Raw genomic sequence first — 19,150 nt, 5'->3', positions numbered from 1 at the left:
TATACACTTTTCTATCTGCTCAAAACTTATTATTATGGTATTTATTTTATGGAAGACAGCATCCCACAGGACAAAAATTGGTTGAATCAACGTTACTTCCATGTCATTAAAAAAAATCAATGTGATGATGTTGAATCAACATAGAAAACTGAAAACTCGCAAAAATTCATCAACGTAAGCGAATTTAGTGATTTTTTTTTTTCACCCAACTTTTAACCTGAATCCAATGACATGGTGACATTTCTTGTTGATTTCACGATGAATTCACATTGGTTGACAACTCAACCAAATGTAAATCAAAACTAGACGTTGCAATGACGTCTGTGACCAGTGGGATGGCTGTAAGGAGTAGTAAAGTGTCTTCTCCCATCACTTGCTCATCTTACAGGTGGTCCACTGGGATGCAGCAACCGGTGGTAATGGTGAAAGTGCAGACATCCAACATCTGTACAGGCATCTGTTAGCAGCCTCATCTGTGTCCTGCCACCGTGTTACCCAGACCCTTAGTAGGACAAAGGTACTTCAACAGTAATGACGCGTCCCTAACGAGCAGCCAGCCAGCCAGGGCAGGCAGGTCAGGAGGCTAGATAGAAAGGGAGCCAGGGAAGACCATAGTCATGTGGTGAGGATTTAACTACAGTAGACCAGGAGACCAGGATCATGGACAGCGACTCACTGCTGTGATATAGATCCTGGCCAGCCTACATTACTAACACAAATCAACTGAGTAAAGAAACTATTCTCTATTGTCATGGAAACAATCATATCTTCATTATGCATTATGCAGCTACGAAGAAAAGGCAGAGAAGAAGCTGCATGCTCTTAATGCCATTTTAATGCTTATTGAATCAATTCTCCTCTTCTCTGGTTTCTGAGAGGAGTATTTTGATGATAGAATGCTAGTCACGTGAGGCCTTTGCTAGCTGCAGGTGTTGACACTGGAGTCGTTACTATCGATAATGATATGAGACATTAAAGACAGGTTGGTGTGTAACGATAAGCCACATGCTGGTTGGCATGCTGAGTGCTAGACATCTGAAGTGATTACTAAAGATGATGACACAGGCCCCCCAGTGACAGACTGAAGTGAGAGTGATGATAGAGTCTAGAGAGGGGAGTGAATTTGCCTCACACTAACACGGCAGCCATGTCTTGTTCACGTGATACGATACCGGTAAGGAGAGCCTCTGCTGTCTGTAGCAGTGACAAGCGTTAAGAACAGAATCATGCACGCAATAATATACGCAGTATTATCACTATGTTTATATCAATTTCTGAGGGATTTGTAATATATATCTTAGATATATATCTTAGATACTGTTATTGTTTACCTGGACATTCTCTTGGCTTTACAGTTTCAGCTTCCACTAACTTAGTTCCTATTAATCCTAGACCTCATTGTCAAGTCATTATCTGAAAACAAACAAAGCAACTTTTAAATGCCTTATCTATTCAATCTCCCTAACTCTTTCCCTGGTTGTGCTCAACCTGACACAAATACACATAAACCCACGCATGCAGACACACACCATATGCAGTTGATGTCAGGTTGGAGTCATTAAAACTAGTTTTTCAACCACAAATGTCTAGTTAAAAATACTGGGGGCAGTATTGAGTAGCTTGGCTGAATAAGGTGCCCAGAGTAAACTGCCTGCTACTCAGTCCCAGTTGCTAATATATGCACATTATTAGTATATTTGGATAGAAAACACTCTGAAGTTTCTAAAACTGTTTGAATGATGTCTATGAGTATAACAGAACTCATATGGCAGGCAAAAACCTGAGAAAAAATCCAACCAGGAAGTGGGAAATCTGAGGTTGGTCGTTTCTCAACTCATTCCCTATTGACGATACAGTGGGATATTCGTCATGTTGCACTTCCTAAGGCTTCCACTAGATGTCAACAGTCTTTAGAACTTAGTTTGATGCTTCTACTGTAAAGTGGGGGCGAATGAGAGGGGAATGAGTCAGAGGTCTGTCAAAATGCTTTGAGCTTGTGACGCTCGTTCACGTGAGAGACAGCTCTGTTCCATCGCAATTCTACAGACAAAGGACTTCTCCGGTTAGAACATTATTGAAGATTTATGTTTTAAAGATTGATTCTATGCATCATTTGACATGTTTCTACTGACTGTAACTTTTTGACATTTCGTCTGCTCCTAGTGAACGCGCTTCGTGACTTTGGATTTGTTTACAAAACGCGCTAACAATAGTAGCTATTTGGACATAAATTATGGACATTATCGAACAAAACAAACATTTATTGTGGAACTGGGATTCCTGGGAGTGCATTCTGAGGAAGATCATCAAAGGTAAGTGAATATTTATAATGCTATTTCTGACTAATGTTGACTGCACAATATGGCGGATATCTTTTTGGCTTGTTTGGTCTCTGAGCGCGGTACTCAGATTATAGCATGGTTTGCTCTTTCCGTAAAGCTTTTTTGAAATCTGACACAGTGGTTACATTAAGGAGAAATGTATCTAAAGTTCCATGCATAACACTTGTATTTCCATCAACATTTACAATGAGTATTTCTGTAAATTGATGTGGCTCTTTGCAAAATCACTGAATGTTTTTGGAACTACTGAACATAAATCGGCAATGTATACTGAGATTTTTTTAATATAAATATGATTTTTATCAAACAAAACATATATGTATTGTGTAACATGAAGTCCTATGAGTGTCATCTGATGAAGATCATCAAAGGTTGGTGATTCATTTTATCTCTATTTCTGATTTTTGTGACTCCTCTCTTTGGCTGGAAAAATGGCTGTGTTTTTCTGTGACTTGGCTCTGACCTAACATAATAGATTGTGGTGCCTTCGCCGTAAAGCCTATTTGAAATAGGACACTGTGGTGGGATTAACAAGAAGTGTATTTTTAAAATGGTGTGAAATACTTCTATGTTTTAGGAATTTTAATGATGGGATTTCTGTTGTTTTGAATTTGGCGCCCGGCACTTTCACTGGCTGTTGTCATATCGATCCAGTTAGCGGGATCTCAGCCCTAAGAAGTTAACAGACTATAGTTTTGTATCACAATTCCAGTGGGTCAGAAGTTTACATACACTAAGTTGACAGTGCTATTAAACAGCTTGGAAAATTCCAGAAAATTATGTCATGGCTTTAGAAGCTTCTGATAGTCTAATTGACTTAATTTGAGTCAATTGGAGGTGTACCTGTCGATGTATTTCAAGGCCTAACTTCAAACTCAGTGCCTCTTTGCTTGGTATCATGGGAAAATCAAAAGAAATCAGCCAAGACCTCAGAAAAAATTGTAGACCTCCACAATTCTGGTTCATCCTTGGGAGCAATTTCCAAGCGCCTGAAAGTACCACGTTCATCTGTACAAACAATAATATGCAAGTATAAACACCATGGAAACACGCTGCCGTCACACTGCTCAAGAAGGTGCTGCAGGAAACAGGTACACAAGTATCTATATCCACAGTAAAACAAGTCCTATATCGACATAACCTGAAAGGCCGCTCAGCAAGGAAGAAGCCACTGCTCCAAAACCGCCATAAAAAAGCCAGACTACGGTTTGCAACTGCACATGGGGACAAAGATCGTACTTTTTGGAGAAATGTCCTCTCTTCTGATGAAGCAAAAATAGAACTGTTTGGCCATAATGACCATTGTTATGTTTGGAGGAAAAAGGAGGATGTTTGCAAGCCGAAGCACACCATCCCAATCGTGAAGCATGGGGGTGGCAGCATCATGTTGTGGGGGTGCTTTGCTGCAGGCGGGACTGGTGCACTTCACAAAATAGATGGCATCATGAGGAGAAATTATGTGGATGGAAAATTACATGGCTATATTGAAGCAACATCTCAAGACATCAGTCAGGATGGTAAAGCTTTGTCGCAAATGGGTCTTCCAAATGGAAAACGATCCCAAGCAGACTTCCAAAGTTGTGGAAAAATGGCTTAAGGACAACAAAGTCAAGGTATTGGAGTGGCCATCACAAAGCCCTGACATCAATCCTATAGAAAATTTGTGGGCAGAACTGAAAAAGCGTGTGCGAGCAAGGAAGCCTACAAACCTGACTCAGTTACACCAGCTCTGTCAGGAGGAATGGGCCAAAATTCACTCAACTTATTGTGGGAAGCTTGTGGAAGGCTACCCGAAACGTTTGACCCAAGTTAAACAATGCTACCAAATACGAATTGAGTGTATGTAAACTTCTGACACACTGGGAATGCAATTAAATAAATAAAAGCTGAAATAAATATTTCTCTCTACTATTATTCTGACATTTCACATTCTTAAAATAAAGTGGCGATCCTAACTGACCTAAAACATTTCATTGTTCTCCACTAATCAGGGACTGACTTAGACCTGGGACACCAGGTGTGTGCAATGAATTATCAGGTAGAACAGAAAACCAGCAGGCTCCAGACCTCATAAGATAAGAGTTGAATACCCATGGTGTAGAGGATGGGGTGTTCTGTGGTCACTCTCTGAGCTGTGACAGTCATGACTTATTCATTCACCTCATACTGATCCAGGATCATCTGCAGAGAGAGGGTACATTACACTCACTCACCAATACTGGGGTATCCAGGGGTGGAGGGGTCTCCCCCAGGGTTCAGGGTGACCCCAAATGCTTTGTGCCACAGACTCTGGTCACGGGGGCCGTCACAAGGGTCCATGTAGAGGAGTACACCCCCGAAACCCATCTCTGCCAGGATGGAAATCTGTGGAGAGAAATATACACAGTAGTCTTATAAAATGGTTCTATTCTACAATAGACAGAGGCAATAATAGAGAGAAACAGATTCAGTCACATACAGAAAACAACAGACTTTATTCCTCCACACAGGCTAACCCATATTCTTAGCTACTCAATACTGTATATTCCTCCACACAGGCTAAACCATATACTTAGCATCTCAATACTGTATCGCATTGACACCAAGATAGCTTTGACAGATACAGACAGACATTTCCATGCACATCAATGTGGACTGTGCCCTAGAGATGGAGCTATAGCACTGAAATGCATAGATCACATAACCCGGATGCTGGAGGAGAGTGGCACATTACTGTAAGGGAGCAGGTATGTGGAAATGTATTTTAAACCAGAGGTCATCTGTGACATTTGATGTACAGAAGGAATAACAGTAACACCCAGAATAAATTATTCACAAGGACACGTGCACATACTCATGTGCGTGGACGTATCAGAAATATTTTTGCTATTTTCACAGCAGGAATTATGAGCGCAATAGCTGGCGGTGGGGCATAAGGGCTAGGTTTTGATGAATAAATAAATTGTATGTGTGACGAGAGCTTGGCTACTCACTGGCTGATCAACGCGTTTTATGGCTTAATACTGCAAGCCTTTGTCTCAAGCTCTGTAGGTTATTGACGGCCATTGCATTGTCATCAACTCCAATACGGCAGGGGGCACAAAATATTATTGTCCTAGTATATTGTGGATTGATACAATACAGTTTATTAAATAGCATTGGCAACAGCAAGGACAACTAACAACAGTAAAAAAAAACGATGTTTGCTCAATATGTTTGTGTTGACAGTCAACATAGTTGCAATTGGATCAGTGAGGATAGGCCTATACATGTCTTTACGCATTGCACTTTTCCTCAAATAAAAAATACTAGGTTCCCGTAAATGTAATTGGATATGTGATGTACGTTCTCAATAAGCAGGATATACATTTGAAAACTGAAGTTTACATACACCTTAGCCAAATACATTTAAACTCAGTTTTTCACAATTCCTGACATTTAAAAATAAAAATACCCTGTCTTAGGTCAGTTAGGATAACCACTTTATTTTAAGAATGTGAAATGTCAGAATAATAGTAGAGAGAATGATTTATTTCAGCTTTTATTTATTTTGTCACATTCACAGTGGGTCAGAAGTTTACATACACTCAATTAATATTTGGTAGCATTGCCTTTAAATTATTTAACTTGGGTCAAATGTTTTGGGTAGCCTTCCACAAGCTTCCCACAATAAGTTGGGTGAATTTTGACAGAGCTGGTGTAACTGAGTCAGATTTGTAGGTCTCCTTGCTCGCACACACTTTTTCAGTTCTGACCACAAATGTTCTATGGGATTGAGGTCAGGGCTTTGTGATGGCCACTTCAATACCTTGACTTTGTTGTCCTTAAGCCATGTTGCCACAACTTTGGAAGTCTGCTTGGGGTCATTGTCCATTTGGAAGATTCATTTGCAAGCTAGCTTTAACTTCCTGACTGATGTCTTGCGATGTTGCTTCAATATATCCACATAATTGTCCTCCCTAATAATGCCAACTATTTTGTGAAGTGCACCAGTCCGTCCTGCAGCAAAGCACCCCCAAAACATTATGCTGCCACACGGTTGGGATGATGTGCTTCAGCTTGCAAGCCTCCCCATTTTGCCTTCAAACATAACAATGGTCATTATGGCCAAACAGTTCTTTTTTTGTTTCATCAGACCAGAGGACATTTCTCCAAAAAGTACGATCCATGTTCAGTTGCAAACCGTAGTCTGGCTTTTTTATATAGCGGTTTTGGAGCAGTGGCTTCTTCCTTGCTGAGCTGCCTTTCAGCTTATGTCGATATAGGACTCGTTTTACTGTGGCTTATAGATAATTTTGTACCTGTTTCCTCCAGCATCTTCACAAGTCCCTTTCTATTGTTCTGGGATTGATTTGCACTTTTCACACCAAAGTACATTCATCTCTAGGAGACAGAACATGTCTCCTTCCTGAGCGGTATGACGGCTGCGTGGTCCCATGGTGTTTATACTTGCGTACTATTGTTTGTACAGATGAACGTGGTACCTTCAGGCATTTGGAAATTGCTCCCAAGGATGAACCAGACTTGTGGAGGTCTACAATTTTTCTTTTGATTTTCCCATGATGTCAAGAAAGAGGCACTGAGTTTGAAGGTAGGCCTTGAAATACATCCACAGGTAAACCTCCAATCGACCCAAATTATGTCAATTAGCCTATCAGAAGCTTCTAAAGCCATTACACTATTTGCTGGAGTTTTCCAAGCTTTATAAGGCACAGTCAACTTAGTGTATGTAAACTCCTGACCCACTGGAATTGTGATACAGTGAATTATAAGACAAATAATCTGTCTGTAAACAATTGTTGGAAAAATGACTTGTGTCATGCACAACGTAGACGTCCTAACCGACTTGCCAAAACTATAGTTTGTTAACAAGAAATTTGTGTTTTAATGACTCCAACCTAAGTGTATGTAAACTTCCGACTTCAACTGTAGCCTAGGCCTACCATTATCCGTTGATATAGCGTTATAGGACTGAATCATTTGAATATGTTTGGTGGATCCAGTCTTTTGTAACCGGACAAGACTTTCTCTTTTGAAATGCGGATGGATAATATCCGAATGGGGTGTGCACTGCAGGTAAGCCTATGTGAATTGAGAATAATGCAAAAGCATGAAGCAAAAAGCCTCAGAAGTAGAATCATTTAGAACCTTATGGATAAGCATTGCTGATGAACAGTATTGCATCCAAAATAATACATTACATAGATTAAAAGGGGATGTCTGCTCACTGTTTTGCTGCTCCCAAACACTAACGTTTAATAAAGCTTTGGTGATTAAGATTTATTTCAAAGCGGTCTCACGAGCAAAACCCTTTATGGATAGTCTTGACTACTTGGGCAGAACAAAATAAAAGTTTTAATTGAGATGAGGGGAGGCTTGGTTTTTAATGAAATGGAAAAAAACATTCATTTTTTAATGTTTCTAAATACAAGGTTTACAGGCACAAAAAGCACATCTCTCCTGTTCCATGCGCATATGGCCCTATGAGTCATGACTGAATAGGATACGCTTCTGTGGTCAAAATCCATGCCATAACCAACCGTGTTACTGCTAACACCAGCTTTGTTTGGTCTTAAATATCCCCACCAGCTCTGCCTGAATTTGGCACTTTGGCACATGTTTTTAAGGACACACCTCAGATATTCAAATCAAATCTTCAAATCTATTTGTCACATACACATGGTTAGTAGATGTTAATGCGAGTGTAGCGAAATGCTTGTGCTTCTAGTTCCGACAATGCAGTAATAACCAACAAGTAATCTAACTAACAATTCCTAAACTACTGTCTTATACACAGTGTAAGGGGATAAAGAATATGTACATAAGGATATATGAATGAGTGATGGTACAGAGCAGCATAGGCAAGATACAGTAGATGGTATCGAGTACAGTATATACATATAAGAAGAGTATGTAAACAAAGTGGCATAGTTAAAGTGGCTAGTGATACATGTATTACATAAGGATGCAGTCGATGATATAGAGTACAGTATATACGTATGCATATGAGATTAATAATGTAGGGTAAGTAACATTATATAAGGTAGCATTGTTTAAAGTGGCTAGTGATATATTTACATCATTCCCATCAATTCCCATTATTAAAGTGGCTGGAGTTGAGTCAGTGTGTTGGCAGCGGCCAGTCAATGTTAGTGGTGGCTGTTTAACAGTCTGATGGCCTTGAGATAGAAGCTGTTTTTCAGTCTCTCGGTCCCAGCTTTGATGCACCTGTACTGACCTCGCCTTCTGGATGATAGCGGGGTGAACAGGCAGTGGCTCGGGTGGTTGATGTCCTTGATGATCTTTATGGCCTTCCTGTAAAATCGGGTGGTGTAGGTGTCCTGGAGGGCAGGTAGTTTGCCCCCGGTGATGCGTTGTGCAGACCTCACTACCCTCTGGAGAGCCTTACGGTTTAGGGTGGAGCAGTTGCCGTACCAGGCGTTGATACAGCCCGCCAGGATGCTCTCGATTGTGCATCTGTAGAAGTTTGTGAGTGCTTTTGGTGACAAGCCGAATTTCTTCAGCCTCCTGAGGTTGAAGAGGCGCTGCTGCGCCTTCTTCACGATGCTGTCTGTGTGAGTGGACCAATTCAGTTTGTCTGTGATGTGTATGCCGAGGAACTTAAAACTTGCTACCCTCTCCACTACTGTTCCATCGATGTGGATAGGGGGATAGGGGGTGTTCCTCTGCTGTTTCCTGAAGTCCACAATCATCTCCTTAGTTTTGTTGACGTTGAGTGTGAGGTTATTTTCCTGACACCACACTCCGAGGGCCCTCACCTCCTCCCTGTAGGCCGTCTCGTCGTTGTTGGTAATCAAGCCTACCACTGTTGTGTCGTCCGCAAACTTGATGATTGAGTTGGAGGCGTGCGTGGCCACGCAGTCGTGGGTGAACAGGGAGTACAGGAGAGGGCTCAGAACGCACCCTTGTGGGGCCCCAGTGTTGAGGATCAGAGGGGAGGAGATGTTGTTACCTACCCTCACCACCTGGGGGCGGCCCGTCAGGAAGTCCAGTACCCAGTTGCACAGGGCGGGGTCGAGACCCAGGGTCTCGAGCTTGATGACGAGCTTGGAGGGTAGTATGGTGTTGAATGCCGAGCTGTAGTCGATGAACAGCATTCTCACATAGGTATTCCTCTTGTCCAGATGGGTTAGGGCAGTGTGCAGTGTGGTTGAGATTGCATCGTCTGTGGACCTATTTGGGCGGTAAGCAAATTGGAGTGGGTCTAGGGTGTCAGGTAGGGTGGAGGTGATATGGTCCTTGACTAGTCTCTCAAAGCACTTCATGATGACGGAAGTGACTGCTATGGGGCGGTAGTCGTTTAGCTCAGTTACCTTAGCTTTCTTGGGAACAGGAACAATGGTGGCCCTCTTGAAGCATGTGGGAACAGCAGACTGGTATAGGGATTGATTGAATATGTCCGTAAACAACCCCTTCCACCTCAGTGCAAGCAAGCATATATAAGACAGGTAAAGCACCAATCCTGGCGCAAGGGTAGTACAGTGCTGTCTTTAACAGGTTGAAATTGCCAATGAGCGTGCATTTGACAATTGCGTTGGCTTAACACCGTCCGAAAATAGAGCTCATACTGTTAAAATGTGCACAGACAAGTGTTAAATCTGTAACTATCCTATATCTTATTAGAAGATTGTATTGCATATGTACTTAATATACACTGTAGGAAAATGTAGGTCTGCACAGAGCCAAGGCTTTCTATCTGCCCTTCCTATCTGTCTACAGACATGTGTACATCGATACTTGTAGTAGCATACAAACAGACTGTAGTCCGCTACCAGGGAAATGTTAGCAGGGCAAACTCTATCTAGTTGCTGACATAGAGTAGTATCCCTTTCTGCATGGATCTGGAAACGCTTGACTTGTGAGGGTAGAGAAATCATTGACAGACAATGTTTTAAAACCTTCTTGGCATTGTAATACCTGCTCACGAATCACAGAGGCCTCTGGCTAAATGGCAACAACCTCTAACACCTTGTGTGCTGAGAGAGAAAACAGAGAACATCACAACCTGATGAGGGCATGTGTGGCTGATAAAAGCCTTTTAATTGCAAAATCAGTGCCTTTGTTCTTATGACTATGGATGGATCAAAAGCAAGTGAGTCTACGATGCATTATGAACAGGGTCTTCATAGGAAGAGTTAGCTTATATTTAGTTAATTCTAGAGACCATCCATAGCCATTATTTTTCATCTAGCACCTGTCCTTCAAGAGAAAGGAGCATGACATTTGACTTATACAAACAAACTCATCTGAAGAAAAGTGTGCATGCTAAGGACTTCCTGGTGAAAAGTGTATATGTTTCCTCAAAATAAACATTTAAATGAAATCATCATTGGGTTGACATCTACAATAAATTACAGAGCAATGGAGGGAATAAATAAAGAAAGATCAAGTGTAATATATTAAACAAATAAAGTGAACTGGATGGAATATGGTGAAAAATGATACCAAAAAGAATTTACTGAAACTGGTTACAAATGACGGAGTCACCCATAATTCACCAGACAATATTTTGAAAGAGGAAGCAAAGTACTTTAAACATACGTTTTCTATTTAGTCTCCTCCATCTCTACTAACCTTAATCTCTACTAACTTCTACTAACTTTTTTTCTTCTATTAATAATGTAAAATCAACAGCTGTACAGAAATATTACAGAGGAAGAACAGGGGCTCCCGAGTGGCGCGGCAGTCTAAGGCACTGCATCACAGTGCTTGAAACATCCCGGCAGAGACCCAGGTTAAAATCTAGGCTGTATCACAACCAGCCATCATTGAGAGACCTATAGGGCAGTGCACAATTGGCCCAGCTTTGTCTGGATTTGGCCGGTGTAGGCCATCATTGTAAATAAGCATTTTGTAACTGCACATGGGGAGAAAGATCCTACTTTTTGGAGAAATGTCCTCTGGTCTGATGAAACAAAAATAGAACTTTGGCCATAATGACCATCGTTATGTTTGTGAGGAAAAAGGGGGAGGCTTGCAAGCCGAAGAACACCATCCTAACCGTGAAGCATGGGGTGGCAGCATCATGTTGTGGGGGTGCTTTGCTGCAGGAGGGACTGGTGCACTTCACAAAATAGATGGCATCATCTAAGTCTGTACCCAAACAATTTGAGCTTCTACTTCTAAAAATTCACCTTTCCAGAAACAAGTCTCTTACTGTTGCCGCTTGCTATAGACCACCCTCTGCCCCCAGCTGTGCCCTCGATACCATATGTGAATTGATTGCCCCCCATCTATCTTCTGAGCTCGTGCTACTAGGTGACCTAAACTGGGACATGCTTAACACCCCGGCCATCCTACATTCTAAGCTTGATGCCCTCAATCTCAAACAAATTATCAATGAACCCACCAGGTTTGGGTGGGTACAACCTCAAATCAATAAACACGGGCACCCTCATAGATGTCATCCTAACTAACTCGCCCTCCAAATACACCTCTGCTGTTTTCAATCAAGATCTCAGCGATCACTGCCTCATTGCCTGCATCCGTAATAAGTCTGTGACCAAATGACCACCCCTCATCACTGTGAAACGCTCCCTGAAACACTTCTGCGAGCAGGCCTTTCTAATCGACCTGGCCGGGGTATCCTGGAATGACATTGACCTCATCCCGTCAGTAGATGATGCCTGGCTATTCTTTAAAAGTGCCTCCCTCAACATCTTAAGTAAGCATGCCCCTCTCAAAAAATGTAGAACTAGGAATAGATATAGTCCTTGGTTCACTCCAGACCTGTCTGCCCTCGACCAGCACAAAACATCCTGTGGCGATCTCCATTAGCATCTAATAGCACCCGTGATATGCAACTTTCCAGGGAAGTCAGGAACAAATATACACAGGCAGTTAGAAAAGCTAAGGCAAGCTTTTTCAAACAGAAATTAGCATCCTGTTGTACTAACTCAAAAAAGTTCTGGGACACTGTATAGTCCATGGAGAATAAGAGCACCTCCTCCCAGCTGTCCACTGCTCTGAGGCTAGGAAACACTGTCACCACCGATAAATACCTGGTGGGTTCATTGATAATTTGTTTGAGATTGAGGGCATCAAGCTTAGAATGTAGGATGGCCGGGGTGTTAAGCAAATCAAGAGTCGGCTTTCTATTCCGCAACAAAGCCTCCTTCACTCACGCCGCCAAGCTTACCCTAGTAAAACTGACTATCCTACCGATCCTCGACTTCGGCGATGTCTTCTACAAAATGGCTTCCAACACTCTACTCAGCTAAATGGATGCAGTCTATCACAGTGCCATCCGTTTTGTCACTAAAGCACCTTATACCACCCACCACTGCGACTTGTATGCTCTAGTCGGCTGGCCCTCACTACATATTCGTCGCCAGACCCACTGGCTCCAGGTCATCTACAAGTCCATGCTAGGTAAAGCTCCGCCTTATCTCAGTTCACTGGTCACGATGGCAACACCAATCCGTAGCACGCGCTCCAGCAGGTGTATCTCACTGATCATCCCTAAAGCCAACACCTCATTTGGCCGCCTTTCGTTCCAGTACTCTGCTGCCTGTGACTGGAACGAACTGCAAAAATCGCTGAAGTTGGAGTCTTTTATCTCCCTCACCAACTTCAAGCTATCCGAGCAGCTAACCGATCGCTACAGCTGTACATAGTCTATTGGTAAATAGCCCACCCATTTTCACCTACCTCATTCCCATACTGTTTTTATACTGTTTTTTATTTATTTACTTTTCTGCTCTTTTGCACACCAATATCTCTACCTGTACATGACCATCTGATCATTTATCACTCCAGTGTTAATCTACAAAATTGTATTATTCGCCTACCTCCTCATGCCTTTTGCACACATTGTATATAGACTGCCCATTTTTTTCTACTGTGTTTTTGACTTGTTAATTGTTTATTCCATGTGTAACTCTGTGTTGTCTGTTCACATTGCTATGCTTTATCTTGGCCAGGTCGCAGTTGCAAATGAGAACTTGTTCTCAACTAGCCTACCTGGTTAAATAAAGGTGAAATAAAAAAAATAAAAAAAATAAAAATCCACTATAATTGAGAATTTCAATAAGCATTTCTCTACGGCTTGCCATGCCTTCCACGTGGCTACCCCTACCCCGGTCAACTGCCCGGCACCCTCCACAGCAACCCACACAAGCCCCCACTATTTCTCCTTTACCCAAATCCAGATAGCTGATGTTCTAAAAGAGCTGCAAAATCTGGACCCCTACAAATCAGCCAGGCTAGACAATCTGGACCCTCTCTTTCTAAAATGATCTGCCAAAATTGTTGCAACCCCTATTACTAGCCTGTTCAACCTCTCTTTCGTATCGTCTGAGATTCCCAAAGATTGGAAAGCTACCGCGGTCATCCCCCTCTTCAAAGGGGGCGACAATCTAGACCCAAACTGCTACAGACCTATATCTATCCTACCCTGTCTTTCTAAGGTCTTCGAAAGCCAAGCTAACAAACAGATTATTGACCATTTCGAATCCCACAATACCTTATCCGCTATGCAACCTGGTTTCAGAGCTGGTTATGGGTGCACCTCAGCCATGCTCAAGGTTCTAAACGACATCATAACTGCCATCGACAGTGCACATAACTGCCATCGACATGCACATTACTGTGCAGCCGTATTCATCGACCTGGCCAAGGCTTTCGACTCTGTCAATCACAACATTCTTATTGGCAGACTCGACAGCCTTGGCTTCTCAAATGATTGCCTCTCCTGGTTTACTACTTCTCTGATAGAGTTCAGTGTGTCAAATCAGAGGGCCTGTTTTCCGGACCTCTGACAGTCTCTATGGATGTGTCACAGGGTTCAATTCTGGGGCCGACTCTCTTTTCTTTATACAGTACATCAATGATGTTGCTCTTGCTGCTGGTGATTATCTGATCCACCTCTACGCAGACAACACCATTCTGTATACTTCTGGCCCCTCCTTGGACACTGTGTTAACTAACCTCCAGACGAGCTTCAATGCCATACAACTCTCCTTCCGTGGCCTCCAAATGCTCTTAAACGCAAGTAAAACTAAACTAAACTCTCCTTCCAGACTCACATTAAGCATCTCCAATCCAAAATTGAATCTAGAATTTGCTTCCTATATCGCAACAAAGCGTCCTTCACTCATGCTGCCAAACATACAATCGTAAAACTGACCATCCTACCGATCCTTGACTTCGGTGATGTCATCTATAAAATAGCCTCCAACACTCTACTCAACAAACTGGATGCAGTCTATCACAGTGCCATCCGTTTTGTCACCAAAGCCCCATACACTACCCACCATTGCGACCTGTACGCTCTCGTTGGTTGGCCCTCGCTTCATACTCGTCGCCAAACCCACTGGCTACAGGTTATCTACAAGTAAATGCTAGGCAAAGCCCTGCCTTATCTCAGCTCACTGGTCTCTGAAGCTGGAGACTCACATCTCCCTCACTAGCTTTAAGCACCAGCTGTCAGAGCAGCTCACAGATCACTGCACCTGTAAATAGCCCATCTGTAAACAGCCCATCTATCTACTTACCTCATCCCCCATACTGGTATTTATTTATTTATTTTGCTCCTTTGCACCCCAGTATCTCAACCTGCACATTCATTTTCTGCTGATCTACCATTCCAGTGTTTAATTGCTATATTGTAATTACTTCGCCATCATAGCCTATTTATTTCCTTAACTTACCTCATTTGCACTCACTGTACCGTAATTTCCGGACTATAAGCCGCTACTTTATTCCCACGCTTTGAACCTCACGGTTTATACAATGACGCGGCTAATTTATGGATTTTTCCCGCTTTCACAAGATTCATGCCGCCAAAACACTGAGCACCGTCACATAATGTGACGTAAATCGAGCGCGCTCAAACTTCCCATCATTCTGATTACGGTAGTAATTTTGTCACCCTCGTCATGGCAAAGACACAGAGAAATGCATATGATGCAGCTTTCAAGTTGAAGGCGATAAATCTGGCTGTTGGAAAAGGAAATAGAGCTGCTGCACGGGAGCTTGGCCTTAATGAGTCGATGATAAGACGTTGGAAACAGCAGCGTGAGGAACTGCAAAAAGACAACAAAAGCTTTCAGAGGAAAGAAAAGCAGATGGCCCAAAGTATTTGCAGCCACTCGACATCAGTGTAAATCGTGCATTTAAGGTGGTGCTCCGTGTTCAGTGGGAGGCTTGGAGGACAAGTGGGGAGAAATCCTTCACCAAAACGGGCCCCATGCGAAGAGCAACTTATGGTCAAGTCTGCCAGTGGGTCCTGACAGCGTGGAGCATTGTCAAAAAATCCACGGTTTCGAAAGGCTGGACTGCTGCGTGTTGAAGGGGTAGCATGAGCTCAGCGGGGTATTTGCCTCCAGATGAAAGTGACGAGAGCAACAATGAAAACGATCCAACATCGGATGAAGAAATTCTGAGGCTATTCAACTCCGACACCGAAGGAGATGACTTCAGTGGTTTCAGTGCACAGGAGGAGGAAGATAGTGACCAATGACTTTCTTGGTAGGCTACTGTTTAATTTTTATTACAAGCCGTGTTTCGTTAAAGGCTATTTATTTTTGTTACAAGCCGTGTTTCATTTAAAGGCTGTGTAAAGTTCATTTGTTTCAATGTACCGATAGGCATCTGAGGCTTATAAACATGTGCGGCTTATTTATGTACAAAATACATATTTTTTAATAATTCAGTGGGTGCGGTTTATATTCAGGTGCGCTTAATAGTCCAGCAATTACGGTATATAGACTTTATGTTTTCTTTTGTTCTACTGTATTATTGACTGTATGTTTTGTTTATTCCATGTGTAACTCCGTGTTGTTGGTCTTCCAAATGAACAATGACCCCAAGCAGACTTCTAAAGTTGTGGCAACATGGCTTAAGGACAACAAAGTCAAGGTATTTGAGTCGCCATCACAAAGCCTTGACCTTAAACCTATATAAAATGTTATGGGCAAAACTAAAAAAGCACGTGCGTGCGAGCAAGGAGGCCAACAAACCTGACTCAGTTACACCAGCTCTGTCAGGAGGAATGGGCCAAAATTCACCCAACTTATTGTGGGAAGCTTGTGGAAGGCTACCCAAAACATTTGCCCCAAGTTAAACTATTTAAAGGCAATGCTACTAATTGAGTGTATGTAAACTTCTGACCCACTGGGAATGTGATGAAAGAAAGCTGAAATAAATAATTCTCTGTACTATTATTCTGACATTTCACTTTCTTAAAATAAAGTGGTGATCCTAACTGACCTAAGACAGGGAATTTTTACTATATATATATATATATATATAAGATGAGAGAGGGCTGTAATTTTCATCATGACACTTCAACTATGACAGACAAAATTACATTGTAGGATTTTTAATGAATTAATTTGCAAATTATGGTGGAAAATAAGTATTTGGTCACCTACAAACAAGCAAGATTTCTGGCTCTCACAGACCTGTAACTTCTTCTTTAAGAGGCTCCTCTGTCCTCCACTCGTTACCTGTATTAATGGCACCTGTTTGAACTTGTTATCAGTATAAAAGACACCTGTCCACAACCTCAAACAGTCACACTCCAAACTCCACTATGGCCAAGACCAAAGAGCTTTCAAAGGACACCAGAAACAAAATTGTAGACCTGCACCAGGCTGGGAAGACTGAATCTGCAATAGATAAGCATCTTGGTTTGAAGAAATCAACTATGGGAGCAATTATTAGGAAATGGAAGACATACAAGACCACTGATAATATCCCTCGATCTGGGGCAAGATCTCACCCCGTGGGGTCAAAATCATCACAAGGACGGTGAGCAGAAATCCCAGAACCACACGGGGGGACCTAGTGAATGACCTGCAGAGAGCTGGGACCAAAGTAACAAAGCCTACCATCAGTAACACACTACGCCGCCAGGGACTCAAATCCTGCAGTGCCAGACGTGTCCCCCTGCTTAAACCAGTACATGTCCAGGCCCATCTGAAGTTTGCTGGAGAGCATTTGGATGATCCAGAAGAAGATTGGGAGAATGTCATATGGTTAGATGAAACCAAAATATAACTTTTTGGTAAAAACTCAACTCGTCGGGTTTGGAGGACAAAGAATGCTGAGTTGCATCCAAAGAACACCATACCTACTGTGAAGCATGGGGGTGGAAACATCATGCTTTGGGGCTGTTTTTCTGCAAAGGGACCAGGACGACTGATCCGTGTAAAGGAAAGAATGAATGGGGCCATGTATCGTGAGATTTTGAGTGAAAACCTCCTTCCATCAGCAAGGGCATTGAAGATTAAACGTGGCTGGGTCTTTCAGCATGACAATGATCCCAAACACACCGCCCGGGCAACGAAAGAGTGGCTTCGTAAGAAGCATTTTAAGGTCCTGGAGTGGCCTAGCCAGTCTCCAGATCTCAACCCCATAGAAAATCTTTGGAGGGAGTTGAAAGTCCGTGTTGCCCAGCAACAGCCCCAAAACATCACTGCTCTAGAGGAGATCTGCATGGAGGAATGGGCCAAAATACCAGCAACAGTGTGTGAAAACCTTGTGAAGACTTACAGAAAACGTTTGACTTCTGTCATTGCCAACAAAGGGTACATAACAAAGTATTGAGATAAACTTTTGTTATTGACCAAATACTTATTTTCCACCATAATTTGCTAATAAATTCATAAAAAATCCCACAATGTGATTTTCTGGATTTTTTTCTCATTTAGTCTGTCATAGTTGAAGTGTACCTATGATGAAAAGTACAGGCCTCTCTCATCTTTTTAAGTGGGAGAACTTGCACAATTGGTGGCTGACTAAATACTTTTTTTGCCCCACTAATATATGGGTGTATGTATGTATGTATGTATGTATGTATGTATGTATGTATGTATGTATGTATGTATGTATGTATGTATGTATGTATGTATGTATGTATGTATGTACAGTACTCAGCAAAAAAATAAACATCCCTTTTTAAGGACCCTGTCTTTCATGTAAACTTCCGACTTAAATTTTAAATGTAATATTTAAGTTTGTATTTTTTTATTAATTTGCAAAAATGTCTAAAAATCTGTTTTTGCTTTGTCATTATGGGGTATTGTGTGTAGATTGCTGCGGGAAAATAACAATTTAATCTGTTTTAGAATAAGGCTGTGACGTAACAAAATGTTGAGAAAGTCAAGGGGCATGAATACTTTCTGAATGCACGGTATATATTTACAACAAAATATATTGGGGATTGGAAATGATACAGATAATTAAATTAATGGAAGCTACAATCTATCTGCAATATTAATGCTGATCTACCCCCTAAAAAAATGTTTTAATAATAATAAGTTACCAAGGATATTCCTTCACCATAAGAATGAGAAAGAAAGAAAACATATGCAAGTCTCCTTATGGTTGCATTAATAAGTATTAGAATGACTACATATGATCTCTTGGTACTACTTCAACCTGTGAAGCATAATTTAACATACCTGAAAGCTGTGCACTTTGTCTGTAATTGCTCTCATTGGCACAAATTGAGTGCGAACTCTAAACCCAGACTGCCTGTCTCATTGAAATGGTAAATCAGGATACTTTAATGCAGCACTCTGCATTACTTTGCAATGTGAACATTAGTTCTCCCTCTCCATCATTCACCAGAACCACAAATGAACAGACATCGACATCTATTAGTCCATGTACATGTACATGTACCTAATATAGATAGAAAGGACCACTTCTATTATATCTGCCATTTACTCTCACTGTTTAAGAATGGCATTGGGAGGAAAGGACCGTAAAGTCAAGCACGGAACCTTCACACATTTCTCAGTCCATGAGGGCATTGGACATAAATGCATATAACCCTTGCCATGCAACGTGCCAATTCC

General features: G+C 41.8%; 1 protein-coding gene across 3 annotated transcripts in view; it reads right to left on the bottom strand.

The window, feature by feature from the left end:
- Positions 1 to 19,150, bottom strand: part of LOC118391465 (inactive N-acetylated-alpha-linked acidic dipeptidase-like protein 2) — a 274,308-nt gene that overhangs the window by 129,727 nt on the left and 125,431 nt on the right. For all 3 annotated transcript variants that reach the window (XM_035782903.2, XM_035782893.2, XM_052458412.1), the window contains exon 5: positions 4,556 to 4,706. In XM_035782903.2, the coding sequence (XP_035638796.1) occupies positions 4,556 to 4,706 (151 nt within the window). The remainder of the gene's footprint in view (positions 1 to 4,555; positions 4,707 to 19,150) is intronic.

The sequence above is a fragment of the Oncorhynchus keta genome, chromosome 1 (genome assembly GCF_023373465.1).
Source record: "Oncorhynchus keta strain PuntledgeMale-10-30-2019 chromosome 1, Oket_V2, whole genome shotgun sequence".
NCBI lineage: Eukaryota > Metazoa > Chordata > Actinopteri > Salmoniformes > Salmonidae > Oncorhynchus > Oncorhynchus keta.
This window is presented reverse-complemented; position numbering and strand designations above follow the sequence as displayed.